This window comes from Cnephaeus nilssonii (assembly GCF_951640355.1).
Source record: "Cnephaeus nilssonii genome assembly, chromosome: 14".
Taxonomy (NCBI): Eukaryota; Metazoa; Chordata; class Mammalia; order Chiroptera; family Vespertilionidae; genus Cnephaeus; species Cnephaeus nilssonii.
Window position 1 is genome coordinate 15,012,545 of NC_137085.1, and position 14,511 is coordinate 15,027,055.

The 14,511-nt window shown below is 39.8% G+C and overlaps 1 protein-coding gene across 1 annotated transcript in view; it reads right to left on the reverse strand.

Annotated features, from left to right (window-relative positions):
• Window positions 1–355: 355 nt before the first annotated feature.
• C5 (complement C5) overlaps window positions 356–14,511 on the reverse strand; it is an 84,477-nt gene continuing 70,321 nt past the window's right edge. Inside the window, exons 34-41 of the mRNA XM_079790439.1 lie at window positions 10,744–10,846; window positions 9,610–9,684; window positions 8,899–9,004; window positions 7,535–7,618; window positions 6,174–6,263; window positions 3,629–3,712; window positions 1,770–1,908; window positions 356–1,201 (exon numbers count right to left, since the gene is read on the reverse strand). Of these exons, the coding sequence (XP_079646565.1) occupies window positions 1,063–1,201; window positions 1,770–1,908; window positions 3,629–3,712; window positions 6,174–6,263; window positions 7,535–7,618; window positions 8,899–9,004; window positions 9,610–9,684; window positions 10,744–10,846 (820 nt within the window). The 3' untranslated portion in view covers window positions 356–1,062. The remainder of the gene's footprint in view (window positions 1,202–1,769; window positions 1,909–3,628; window positions 3,713–6,173; window positions 6,264–7,534; window positions 7,619–8,898; window positions 9,005–9,609; window positions 9,685–10,743; window positions 10,847–14,511) is intronic.

Sequence of the window (14,511 nt, forward strand, 5' to 3'; positions counted from 1 at the left end):
AAACTATACACATCTGAGAAACTCCCACTGAACCCTGTCTTAGTCTTAGAGAGTGAAACCTGACAAGCAATGTGGCGGGTGCAGTGATGCAGAAGAGGGGTGTGCTTACACTGAGAGAGCTTTGAGATGTGGTCACTGCCCCTGCCCCTGCCCCTGCCCCTTAATAGGCTGGGAAAATTGCTTCATCTTTCTGAGCCTCCATGTCCTCATCTGTAAAATGGGGACTTGAGCCATTAAGTGGAAATATATGTGAGAACTTTAATGTGCTACAAAATGTCACTTAAAATGAACATCCTGTTATAACTCCTCGTTGTACTAGTAAAGCCAAAGACATCTAGTTGGGGCTACAACAAAGGCCTCCTGATTCCTATACAGTTTCTTTTCACCAGGTCGCCGCACTGGGGACTGCCTCCCAGGAGAACAATTTATTAGCAAGGGTGAGTTCCTGGGGAAATGACTATGTGCTGGGAGGGAAGGGAAGAAACTAGAGGGACTTGAAAGGGGGAAAGAGAGCAACCGAAGGGGAAGGGCAAAGACAAACTCTCCTACCTCCTCAGTTTGCTGAGGGCTTCAAGGTTAGGCCTTCTTGGGTCTCTGCTGCTACCTTCTCCACCTCTCAATTTGCCTGTCTTTGTGTGGGTGAAGCATAAAATAACATGCTTTTCCGCTTTTTTTGCACATTTTGAAAGCAAAGTTAGGCTTTAATGATCAGTTTTCTGTTCCTTGGTATTTTCTTTTAAGCAAGGGCATGTTTTTCTAAGATACCACATTTCAATGGGCTATTCTTCTGTCCCCAGTAAACATTCCTGAGTGGTAGGTTTTAGGAGACGTTCCAATTTATTGCTTCTGGTGTCCAATAACCTTGGAATGAGTACCTGTCTCCATGCCCCCAAGGCCATGTTATTTCAGCTCTTAAAACCGTTCTCTAATAAAAGCAAGTGCCACTAATTCTAAGTAAAGTGAGCTTTCCAAGTAAGACCAGCTGTGAACGTTTAAAAAAAGAAAAGGAAGAAACTTCAACAACAGGAATCCATAGTGAAAACTGTACACAGATGACCTTTTTCAGGGATTTTCGCAGCCATTTAAAAAGATGTCTTCAGCAAATGTATCTAAATTGGCTAAAAATGCTTGGCATGATGGACACGTTGTGTCTGTAGGCCAATATTCAATCCAGGTGGAGGAATCTAAAGGGTAGATGTACCTGCCAAGAAAAAATAAAAATGAAGCATTTGTGATGATGGCTACAGAGAGAGGAGAGCCAAATTCGATTGAGTTCAGGCTGTTCAGGTCCCCGGGGGTCAGGCTGTCGGCCAAACTCTTCTGGACTTGCCTCCCAGTGGGAAGATCCATAGGCCCCTGATGGTCATGAAGCTGCTTGGAGCTCTCACAGTTAAAAGCAGAAACAACATCTGTTTCGATGTCTATTTTTTAAAAATGATAATAAAGTGTGTATGTAAGCATTTTTCTCTTTACAAACAGAATAGCCTGAGAACTTATTGAGGGAGCAGATGTGGTAATAAGCAGATGTTCGGATAAGCACCCTCAGATTCATCTTCAGATGCAGGCACACGGTTTATCTGTCAGCGAGTCCTCGGCTACTCTAATGGTTTTAAATATTTCTTTGTTTCAAACTCACGTTATTTCACTTTTGCTCCTAATGGTTTGTTGATTAACAGCAGGGTCACATAAGAAACATGTAGTGTATTTAAGGATAAATTATACTCAATTTTGGAGGGAAGATCAGAGACTCCAAAATATTGGCGACTTACTTGATACTGAAATTGTGTTTTATCTGGAGAGCTTCTTTACCCATAATTAAATACTGCCTTCCTTTTCGCAGGTCAGCATTAACGCAGGTTGCCTTTTTAATGAAAGTGATTTCAGAGTCTTTCTCAGCAGCAGCTTCACCTGAGAGGCATACAAAGAAAGTTATCACATTCATGTTATGGTGTCACAATTATATCTCTCTTAAGCATTCTAGTCCCTCAAGGCTATTTATTAGTGCGTGTAAATTTATATCGGGAGACTAATGGCTATTGGGGAGCAACAATGTCCATACAGTTAAGGCTTCAAACTTGGGTGCCTGGGTTATACCCCATTCTGCCACTTCCTGACTGTGTGGCCTGAGACAAATGATTTTTGCTCTTTGTGTAAGGGCTTAGCCCCCTCATCTGAAAAATGGGCATGACAATAAAACCTACCTTGTAGAGCTGTTGTGAGATTAAATGGGTTGATATATAAAAAGTGCTTAGAAATATATATACAGTAAGCACTAGACATTTGTTTATCATTACTCTTGCAGAACCAGGAATTAAAAGAACCTCTCTCTAGTTCAGTGATGGCGAACCTATGACACGCGTGTCAGCACTGACACGCGTAGCCATTTCTGATGACATGCGGCCGCTGAGGCGGCCGCATGCCGAGGATGAAACATTTGCTGCTCCTGAGGATGAAACATTTGTGAAATAATGTTTTTTCCTCAAAGTGACACACTACCCGAGTTATGCTGTTTTTTGGCGAAGTTTGACACACCAAGCTCAAAAGGTTGCCCATCACTGCTTTAGTTGAACAATATTAATCTCCATAGTTGTATAGCAAAATTAAAAAGTAGTTGGTAGCTGGCAATGAGAAACTTTGTAGAAAAGTGTGAGATGTGTAAAAGACTTGGAACACTTTAAATACCTATCTTCCCCTTACTCCCATTTATACTTGAACTTCTACTATGATATTTCGCTCCACATGTCTGTCTCCTCACCTTGGCTGGGAACTTCTTGAGGCAGAGACTGGGTCTAATTCACTGTTATATATTCAGGACTGATCTCTAGTTAGCTGTCAAACACTGGCAGAGTCATCCTAATCAGTTGAAAGACTTCTGAATATATTGATAATTGTGTAAACAATCAACTTTAATTAGTAATACAAATTCTAGTATACACACATTAGTTCAAGCTAATTTTCTTAGGCTTTTCCAATGATTTCCTATTGTAGCAACATGTAAACAACATTCTCAGTTCTATTTGCCAGGTCAGTCCCTGTTATGATTAGCAGAGTGGCTGTGTGGTGCCTTACCATTATTTTAAAAAGCCTTTTGTTATGGAAAATTTCAAGCTTATTCAGGTGAAGAGAGGATAGTTAATTAACCTCAGCGTCAACAATCACTAATCTGTTTATCATTTATATCCTCATCTACTCTAAGCATCCTGTGTTTTAGGAGAAACATAAATTTATTATCCTTGAACCACATAGTTGCCCTTAATTCTAAATAGTTTGTTTTTATTTTGGTTTATTGTTAATGTGCAGCAATTCTTGTGTATGTTGTTAGTGTGCGGTGTTTTGATATTTTTATAAATTTAAAAATTTACACATATTAAAAATGAATCCAGAGTGAAGAGATAACAAAGTATGCAAAATTTTCTTACAACAAGACAGTTTTCAAAAATAATTATTTAATTTAGTTGCCCATTTCCTTTTTTTAAAAAAATGTATTTCCCTAAATAGAATATAAGCTTCATGAAGACAGTAACTCTGGCTATGTTATACAAGTTGTATTCTCTGTGTCTGATAAAATGTCTGGCACATAGTAAGTACTAAATCTTTGTTGAATGGAAAAATGAATAAGTATTCTCACCAGCTTTGTAGACATCCAGGAGGGTTGCAGTATACTTGACAAAAACATTTTCTTCAGTGAGGGATGTGATACTAACTTTATAAGCTGGTAAAAAAAGAAAACAACAACAGTTCATGCTAAATACCACTAATGCCATGTCCAATAGAAGCCAGAGTTTGTCAAACAAATGAGAAATGAAGCATGGTAAGCTCTCTACCCTGAGGTAGATCTTATTTTTTCCAAGAAGCCTTCTCAAAGGCTTGGAAGTCTGATTCTACTGATTATTACTCTAATGATTCATTCTATGTAGACTCATTAGCCCGGGGCACTGTTATAGAACAGGCTGACTAGGATAAGAACAATAGTAAATTAAAGAAGCACACAAAAGAAACAAAATGAGACTTTGTTAGCTATGAAGTTCAGATTCTGATCCTGTAGGATTAGTGGAGGCATGCTCATGGGCCCTTTGAAGAGCCCCTTCCTTCTCTGCCCAAGCACTGAGGGGACCCTTTAGTCATCATTCAGGTCAGGCTTGGGAGCCGCCTTGCTCTCTTGCTTCCACTGGCTTTGATTTTTGGTTTTTGATAGGATTCTGTCTTCTGAGTCATCTTTGCTTGGATTGGCAACTCTCTGACATGAGCCACTCTCAATGCTGTTTCTCTTCATTCAGGCATCAGTGTTTAATCCATCGTGTGTTTGACCAGCTTGAAGGGGCCCATTCCTTCCATGTGGCCTGAGAAAGGATCCTTTAGTTTTTGCTCTTGATGCGGTTGAAAGTTTTGTCCATTTTTGAGATCCTAGCTAGCTAGATATCAGAAACCTATTTTAACACAGAGAATAAATGCAACCTGGATTTAGTTTATTACTTTCAAGAAAAGACAAAATAGATGAATGAAAGGACTCATTTTTTTTGGGGGGGGGCGGGGGGAAGGCTGTGTAAATTAGTCACTTAAAATAAAAACTGTGCTGAATTTCAAATTCACAAATCTTTTTGGTAGATATGAGCAATGTATTTACTATTTTATTTTGTTTCTATCCTGTTATTCCGGTAAAAACCGATAGTCTCCCAAAAAGCCAGCTAAGTTTTTTTTTTAAAGTAATAAACTAAATCCATATTGAATTTATTCTCTTTGGTAAATAGACTTCTGACATTTAAAAGTTTAAATAGTTCTAAAATGGAAGGAAGAAATAATTTAATGAAATGTTTGTTTGCTAAAACAATATGGTATTTTCTTCAGGTCTCAATCTATTATAAAAACTAATTTTAAAAACTACAGTGAGCCTTGGCTGAGTTGGGCCACTTTTTAGCTTAAAAAAAAAAAAAAAAGAAGATGAATTAGAAAGAAAGAAAGACTATAAACCACACAAAATTCATTCTGATAGCTGTATTTCCATTGAGAGAATTCAGCGTAATGTAACGGCAATCATATTGGACACCAGGATACCTCCTAGTTCTACTACTTAACTTCCTGTATGGCTTTGAGAAAATTATTTCATTTCCATGAGCCTCCATTTTTTCACTAGTAAAATAAGGATAATATTCTGTTACCTCAAAGTTGTCTTGTGGGACTCTAGTGAGAAACTATATGAAAGCAGTTGGTAAACACATAGCACCAAATCAACTGTACTGATTTTTTATTTAAAAATAATGCCCTGCCAATTATCAAGAAAATATATGAGATAGTGTACAATATCCAGAAATAAACATCAGAAAGTATGGATAAAAAATAAAGGAGCTAATTCTATGAGGAACTTGAGATAAGACAAAATTGTATTTGGGCATTTATTTAATTTAAAGCTGAGCTCTGAAAAACCAGGAGATGCTTTTTTTGAAATGGAGAGTCTCAAACATGGATTTAAATTCTATATATATGAAAATTATTTAGTATTGACGTTTTACTGTGTATTTGAAGAGATTAAAAAAAAAAGACACCCAAACCCTAAAACCAACTTTGTCTCTGCCTCTGCTCCATCAACTGGAAGAATACAGTAAGTAGTGAAATCTTACACCTGTGTGACTTCTCAAAAATTCTCTTTGAGTCCTGGCTGGGTGGCTCAGCTGGTTGGAGGGTCGTCCCCTGCACCAAAGTATTGCAGGTTCGATTCCCAGCCAGGGCATATACTAGTACAAATCTGGGTTGCATGTTGGAAAGCAAATGGGAAGCAAACAATCTATGTTTCTCTGTCACATAGATGTATTTCTCCCTCTTTCCCTTCCTCCCTCTCTTTCTAAAAATCAATAAAAAACATTTACTTTGGTGAAGACTGGAAAAAACTGTCTTTGAATACTTTTAAGCCCCCTTAATTCAATGGGATATATGGGGGTAAAGTATCTTGGCTAGGTGTGCAAGTCACTTCCATCATTTTTAATGAAAATCACGTTTCTTGCTGAAGGATAAATAACTTTGCATGTTAATGCTAAGAACTGCTGGCATTTTTCTTCAAAGGAATACATGTACTGTTGTATCCATATAATCACTACATAAAATTATTGGTCTTCCTAACTGATTTTGTATTCATAAAATGTCATGTTTAATGGAACTATATATTAAACTTTTGAACTTACCGTATGCAATCTCTGGTTTACATGCTGTTTCTTTTCTAGTATCTGCAGAGATTGTCAGATCCAATTCTGGCTGCATTTGTCCACAGTCAGCTGGATTTTGTGAAAAATGGTAAAAGGTTAATGCAAGGAAACAGACACTCTCTATGGGAGTAAACAGTGTCCATGAGCCCTGAGACAATCAAATATAATATTATAAATACCAGATTCTTAAGACCCGTCTATTTTCTCCTCTTCCATGAAGTGAAACATTATATAAAGCAAAAACAAAATAAATAAAAACAAACTCTTGAACATGAGACTTATTCTTAAAATGGATAGTCACTTCACATTCAGCTTTTCAGAAATGTAGATGCTTCCATTGAAGAATGGAGGACATTCTCCCATTTTAAGTATAATCAAGAATCCCTTGAAGGAACAAAATGATAACTTCACTGATTTACAGATATAAAACGATGCAACAAGTACCCAAGAAATATGTACATCCTAGAGGCCCAGTGCACAGATTTGTGCATGGGTAGGGTCCCTCAGTCTGGCCTGTGCCCTCTTGCAATCCGGACCCCTCAGGGGATGTCGGACTGCCGAGGAGGAGCTCCAGCTGGGGCAGGGTGCAGCTCCGCAGCTGCTCATTATGGCCCCCAGCTGTGCCTGCTGCCCCACTGCTACTCGGTGGTAGTGCTCCCATGGAGGCGGGAGAGGTTCCCAGCTCGCCAGCCATAAGCCTGGCTTCTGGCTGAGTGGCGCTCCTGCTGTGGGAGTGAACTGACCACCAGGGGGCAACTCCTGCATTGAGCGTCTGCCCCTGGTGGTCAGTGTGCATCATAGCGACCTGTTGACCGGTTGTTCCAGTCGTTCGGTCACAATGGTCGCTTAGGCTTTTATATATATAGATTAAAGATTTAGAAAAATAAAATTAAACCAAACCAACCCCTACCCTCATGGAGTCAGTTGATTATTTGTGAGTTCTGGGTCTTTTTCTTGGCCAAGAAAGCTGTCTTGGATTTATAAAAGATTGAATGGAGGATTCATTGACTGGGGAGGAACAAGGTAAAGAAAGGGGAGCCTCTATTCTGTTAGGTTGTGGACCTATTACATGAGGAAGACCAAGTGAAAAGTAAGAATTTCACATCCTGTTATCCCTCTAATAGTGAACAACTATCTGTACAGTAGAAAACATCAGGTTGTTCAGAAGTTGTTGAGAAGTACCTTTACAGTGCTCAAGGCATCAGCTTTCAATGATCAGAGATTGCATTTTTATTTCTGATATACCACTGTTTGTCAGATAGCTTCTCCCAGAATAGCCCCAGATTATGAGTGGCTGCTTTAAACAAGCATACATCCTAAACATGTTAAATGACATTTACCTTCTACACATTGGCATGTTGCTCCTTCACAGACTTTCTGAAGTTGGCTATTGGATGTACTATAAAATATGGTGCACTTTTTATCTGTGGCAATGAAAGCATGGTTAGGAGAGGAGGCTTGATCAGTGTACAACACATTTACCACCCTGTGAATCTCGCCCATGGTGTCTTGGAGATCACCAATTCCAAACCCTTCTTTTTGTAGGTAAGACTCATGGTGGTTAAATTTTGAATTCCTTATCCTAGCATGGCCCCTCAAAATGATCTTCCCTTTTGTGCTTGAAATTTTACTATTCAATATTCATTTCTTAGAATGAAAATATTTGGTGCTTCCATGAATGAAAGGAAATACATTATGTTAAGTGAGAGTCTGTTGAAAGAATTGTAATTATCTAGGCTGGAGAAGAAAACAAGTGTGTGTGTGTTTATGTGTGTGTGTGTTTTAACTCTGAAGGGGAGGAGGGGTTAAGTATGTTCTATGTGATTTCAGTAGTTAAAACTAGAATGAATGGGTGTCAGAGTTTGGTTCACTCTAAAATTTTTCTATGAAGTAGAACTGTCCAAAGTGGAGTCATCTGTCCCGTGAATCAGAGAACTCTCCAATCACTTAATATTCTCAGAAGTGGCCAAATGTGGATCATTCATTCAACATTTATCAATACACATTATGTACCTGACACTGTGTTAGATACTAGGGACACAACAGATGAAAACATTGCATCTGGGCTGGTGAGAAAGATATGCAAACAAATAACTACAATAAAATGTGAAGCTGGCAACTACTCTAATAGAGTTCTCTGCAAAATATGATGAGAATATAGATGGAGTAGAAGTTGATTCTGAGAGAATTTAAAAAGTTGTAGACTAAATGGACTTCTCTAAAAAGAAGAGGTTCAATGAAAATGAGGCAAAGAATTTAAAAGATGGGAATAATCTGCCCTGGCTGAAGTTCTCAGTGGTTAGAGTGTCATCCCACGCACCAAAGGGTTCCAGGTTCGATTCCTGGTCAAGGGCATGGGTTGCTGGTTTGATCCTTTCTCCCTCGCTCCCTCCCTCATTCCCTTCTTCCCTTCCATTCTCTCTGAAAATCAATGGAAAAACTATCCTCGGATAAGGATTAACAAAACAAAAACAAAAAAAAGAACTAGGAGCAAACTAATCCAGTTATTTTTTTAAATGAAGAAATGAAGGGCCAGAAAGGTGAAATGATTTGTTTAAAGACATGCTGTAGTTTGTATGTGTAAGTTGGGACTTTTGTGAAGAGTGAGTCCTGGGAGAGGCAACAGGCCTCTAGTGGATTTTTAATGGTTCTGTAATAAATACAAAGTAGTCCTCTGAAGAAATTTCAGAGTAGAGTTGGTTACCTGGTCTGTGGTATTCATACACCGTGAAAGTAGCAGGATTCAGAAACGCAACTTGAAAAAATTCAACTATCCGAAATCGAACACAAAGAAACTCATTGGAAGGAATCTGTTTGGCAAATTCAAGGTTTAAGAAAATTATGAGAAAGAAGAAACTGATAATATTTTAGCTTGTTCATTTTGAATAGTAACCCTATATAATAAAAGTCTAATATGCTAAGTGTCCTGTAATCCAGTCATCTGTTCAACCAATCAAAGTGTAATATGCTGGGGTGGGGGTGGGGGCAATGGTAAGATATGTACACATAAAACTTAATTTAAAAAACCAGAAAACAAACAAACAAACAAACAAAACACAACAAAGTGTAATATGCTAATGATACGTTAAGGCCGCTCAACTGCTCGCTATGACATGCACTGACCACCAGGGGGCAGACACTCCAACCGGTAGGTTAGCTTGCTGCTGAGGTCTGGTCAATCGGGACTGAGCGAGATGGGCCAGACACACCCTGGAGCCCTCCTGAGGTCCCTCCCTGGCTGGCCAACCTCCCATGTCCCTCCCTGGCCTTGATCGTGCACCGGTGGGGTCCCTCGGCCTGGCCGGCACCCTCTCACAATCTGGGCTGAGGGACCCCCCCCCGCCCCCTTGAGTGCACAAATTTTGTATGCTGGGCTGCTAGTAGTAAATAAAGAATGATGGGAGGTGGAACTTACTGAATTCAGTTGCAGAATAACATGCCCATCTTTGATTTGGTAGTCAGTTAATAGTTGATCCACCCCTTCTACAAGCTAAGGGAGGAAAGAGAAAAGCTTGAATTTAATTTTATGATCTTTTTGTTTAAATGCATTCATCTGATAATGAGATGTTAGATAATGGTGACATAAACCACTATTAAAAAAAAAGTTGGAACATGCTATCACAGGCACTCACAGTTTTTGTGCCATGGAAATATATGTCCTCACTTTGTTAGCATAGATAGCAAGTTAGTTAGAAAAGGGAGCAAATGGAATCAGACATTAAGCCTGATTCACTGGGGAGCTGAACTGGACATTAAGCCTGATTCACTCTGAAGCAGGAAGGTAGCCTGGATTACTGAGGGAGGGATAAATAAGGCAGGGCACTAGGCGCATATGCAGTAGAAGCCAAGATGGTGAAGGGAAAGGAAAGTTCAAGCACAGTAGAAACCAGATGACTGGAGAACTTTGGAGCTCTCGAAGTAGGAGCCAAATGACACCATAAAGGGGTGGAGTCTAGCCTGGGAAAATCTGGGTAAAGAATCAGATTGGATAAGGGCATGAAATGCCAGAAGATCCAGGAAAAGAATTAATTAGGTGGAGGGACCAACCCAAGCCTGGGAAAACCCAGGAAGTAGATTGGATAGATGAAAGCAAGCCTGCTCCTTCTGGAAACCAAGAAAATATATGGAAGATTATCAAGGACCTCGGAGCAGTTGTTGTTAGAGTCTGCCTACCCTCTACATCAAGCATGTCAAACTAGCGACCTGCAAACAGCATGCTTTGTTTATTTGGCCCGTGTTAGCCTTGAGTTTGACATACTTGCTCTACATCCACGAGGGTTTGTTGTGTCCCTTCACTCCAACAAATCTTGCCACTATTAAATTTCTCCCACACGTGTGCCTTTGAAATTCTTTTCTCACTGCACTGCAAGAACCCATTTACACCAGCAACAACTTCACTGAAAAATCAAAACTTAGGTAGGTTGTTGATTTGGAAAGAATATTCTGGGTGATTCTTTGAAAGTGACATACTTGAATTAGAGGAAATATCTTTGTAAAATAATGCAGTAAAGAAAACAAAGAATTCATAACAATATATAAAAAGATTTACAGCTCTTAAGTCTTCTGTGTTTGCATTGACTCCAGTAGGCAAAGAGATATCCATCACTGCATGGGAGGACCCGGATGATGATTCTTCTCCTCTGGGTTTGTAGCTAAAATAATTAGAGATTATAAAATGGAGTAAATAAATAGATAAGGTTCTTTAAGAAAAGGCTATGTGCCTTGGTAGGCTTTCATTTTCAAAGCTGGATCTCCACTATAACATATGCATGTCAATCTCTGAATTTTTAGTTTCAAGAGGCCTTTTAATAATCTATATTAACTCTTTACTCACTTGGACAATAATCTCAATAGAGCTGGTAGAATTAATAAAAACCATTCAGTCCAAGCTCTTAACTACATGAGGAAACTGAGGATGAGAGTAAGGCACTTGATTGAAGGTCAGTTACATTACAGCTTCACCTCAGAGCCGCATTTTAGTTCTCATTTTAGTTCTTTATCCAACAGAGCATATTCAAAGAAGAAAATTAGTTGTGTATTGTAAAAAGACTCAATAAGCATGGTCAGGAAAATACTGGAAGGAAATACACTAAAATATTATCAGCTATTATTTATGCATTGTGAGATTACAAATGATTACTTCTTTTCTAAACTTTTCTCTATTTTCTAAATTTTCCACAATAGGCAATTTATTTTTTAAAAAATATATGGGTTTTTCCCCATCACTATTTATACCTTCTATGCCCTTTTCCACTTCCACCCACCTCCTTCCCACCTCTGCAATCACCACACTGTTGTCCATGTCCATGAGTTCTCTTTTTTATTTTATTTTTTTGCTCAATCTCCCCACCAGAGCTGTCTGCCCACTCTCTATGAGTCTGTCTCTATTTTGCTTGGTAGTTCAGTTTGTTCATGAAATTCCACATATGCGTGAAATCATATGGTACTTGTCTTTCTCTGACTGGCTTATTTCACTTAGCATATTGTTCTCCAGGTCCATCCATCCTGTTGCAAAGGGTAAAAGTGTTGGTAAGGATGTGGAGAAAATGGAACCCTTGTGCACTGTTGGTGGGAATGCAGATTGGTACAGCCACTGTAGAAAGCATTATGGAATTATCTCTAAAAACTAAAAATGGAACCACCTTATGTCCCAGCAATTCCACTTTTGGGAATTTATCCAAAGAAACATGAGACACTAATTCAAAAGAATACATGTACTTCTATGTTTTTTGCAGTGGTATGTACAGTAGTCAAGATGTGGAAGCAGCTCAAGTGTTCATCAATAGATCCTATCTAATAAAAGAGCAATATGCAAATTGACCATCACTCCAACACACAAGATGGCTGCCCCCATGTGGTCAAAGATGGCTGCCCCCTTGTTGACACAAGATGGCCACCACAAGATGGCCAGCAGGGGAGGGCAGTTGTGGGCGATCAGGCCAGCAGGGGATGGCAGTTGGGAGGGACCAGGCCTGCAAGGGAGGGCAGTTGGGGGCAATCAAGCCTGCAGGGGAGGGCAGTTAGGGGCAAACAGGCTGGCAGGGGAGCAGTTAGGCATCAATCAGGCTGGCAGGGGAGTGGTTAGGGGGTGATCAGGCTGGCAGGCAGAAGGGGTTAGGGGCAATCAGGAAGGCAGGCAGGCGAGCAGTTGGGAGCCAGCAGTCCTGGATTGTGAGAAGGATGTCCGACTGCCCGTTTAGGCCCGATCCCAGTAGGATCGGGCCTAAACGGGCAGTCGGACATCCCTCGAGGGATCTCAGATTGGAGAGGGTGCAGGCTGGGCTGAGGGACACCCCCCCCCCCGTGCACAAATTTTGTGCACCGTGCCTCTAGTAAGTGTATAAAAAACTGTGGTACATTTATACAATGGAGTACTATTCTGCCATAAAAAAACATTTTAAGGACTATTCTTTGTCTAGGAATTGTGCTTGTGGAAAATCTAAGGAGTAAAGCAAAGGGAATAAAAAGGAAGATTTGCTCTTTTGTGGTGGGTGGTGGGTGTTCTGGTAAGAGAGAAAAGAACACTGAAATGGGGATTCAGGAAACTTGGGTTTTATCCCAGTTCTGCTGAGAGTTTTTCACAACCATCTTCCCATTTTAGAGCTCATTTTCTTATTTCTAAAATTAACTATGAAGAAGTATAAACTAGTGTTTTAAATTTATCTTTAAAGTTCCAAAGTTTTAAGCAGAGTTAGAAGATTAAAAACAGAGCAAGATGGTGGGTCTGAGACCGGGGACAGGGACATAGTGAATGTGGTTCTGCAAAGATTGAGTTTCAGGCTCTAGCTTCACCTCGAGATGCTTCAGAGGTAGCTGGACATTCAAGAGTGGAGCTTGGGCCCTGACCAGGTGGCTCAATTGGTTGGAGCATTGTCCCATACACCAAAAAGGTCGTGGGGTTGTTTCCTGGGCAGGGCACCAACCTAGGTTGTGGGTTCCATCCCCGGTAAGGGCACACAGAGGAGGCAACAATCAATTTCTCTCTCTCTCTCTCTCTCTCCCCCTCCCCCCACCCTTTCCTTTCTCTCTAAAATCAATAAACATATCCTCAGGTGAGGGGTGGGGGGAAGAGTGGAGGTTGGAAGAACAGCCTGGATTAAAAGAAGAAACTGGGAAACCAGCTTTATAAGAGGGAAAATGAATTGATCTCATTTAAAGGAATAAGTATAAGTGAAATGGGAGGTATTATTTGAGTTAGTGAGTTGGCAGAGGATCTCTTGTCCCCAATCACACTTCATAGCGCATATAAGAAGCAGACCCTATTTAAAGTTCTAGGTGTAATATTTACCATAATAATTTAAAATATTATAAAATTTCTGGCTTATAAAAATTTATAACTCCACTCCCCACCAAGTTAACAATTTAAACAGAATATAAAGCAACTTGGGATGTAATATGACATCTGGACATGTCCCTAATTGGGTGGGTGAGTGTCACCAGAAGCAGAGAACTCTTGCTCACAGATGCAAATACTCTGTCAACAGGATGGAAAGGGGCCTCTTGAAAGGAAAGTTTCTATGAAAAGTTGCTGGAGCCTTGATGACTGATTACCATGGTGACGGTTTCAACCACAGAACAGAAACCTTTCTTTTAAGAAGCCCTTTGCCTGCTGCCAAAGACAGCACACTTTCCCAAATGCATTTTGTTCCAAGAGAAGGAGAGAAATAAAATCCCTTTTTTCTTTCTTATGAATGCAACAGAGAGGTTGTAAAAAGCTAAGTACACGCAAGAGGCCCTCTGAACACAGAAACTATGTGCTGGCATTTTTTTTTTTTTTTAAATCAGGAGAGAGAATATTAGGAGGCAAAGAATTCTTCACATGAATCAGTACTACACAGTTACTTATCCAATGTCACTTCAGCATCACAGAGCCAAAAGCATATTCCAGCTGGCTTTTTTGAACATTCTGTCCCCAGTTTACAAAAACCAAACTACAGAATATTCAACATTACATCTCTATTTGCTTTCTTTTGTGTATTAACAATCTGGAATTAGGGCTCCTGTCAATGAATGCAAACAAATGAGTTTTTGATGAGAGCCTTTTTATACAGGGTGGGGCAAAAGTAGGTTTACAGTTGTGAGTTAGTAAAAGACAGAGTTTATTCTTATATTATTATTTATTAATTATTGTATTATTTCCATACAAACAACTATAAACCTACTTTGCCCCACCCTGTATATAGTAAAGTTGGGAAACAGAACTGGAGGACACTGAGCTCTGAGTATCCAATATCCTTTCTTCTCCCTCCCCTCGCACCCCCCTCCCCCCGCAATATCCTTTCTTTACAGAAGAAGCCAGAGAAGTAAGCTGATTTAC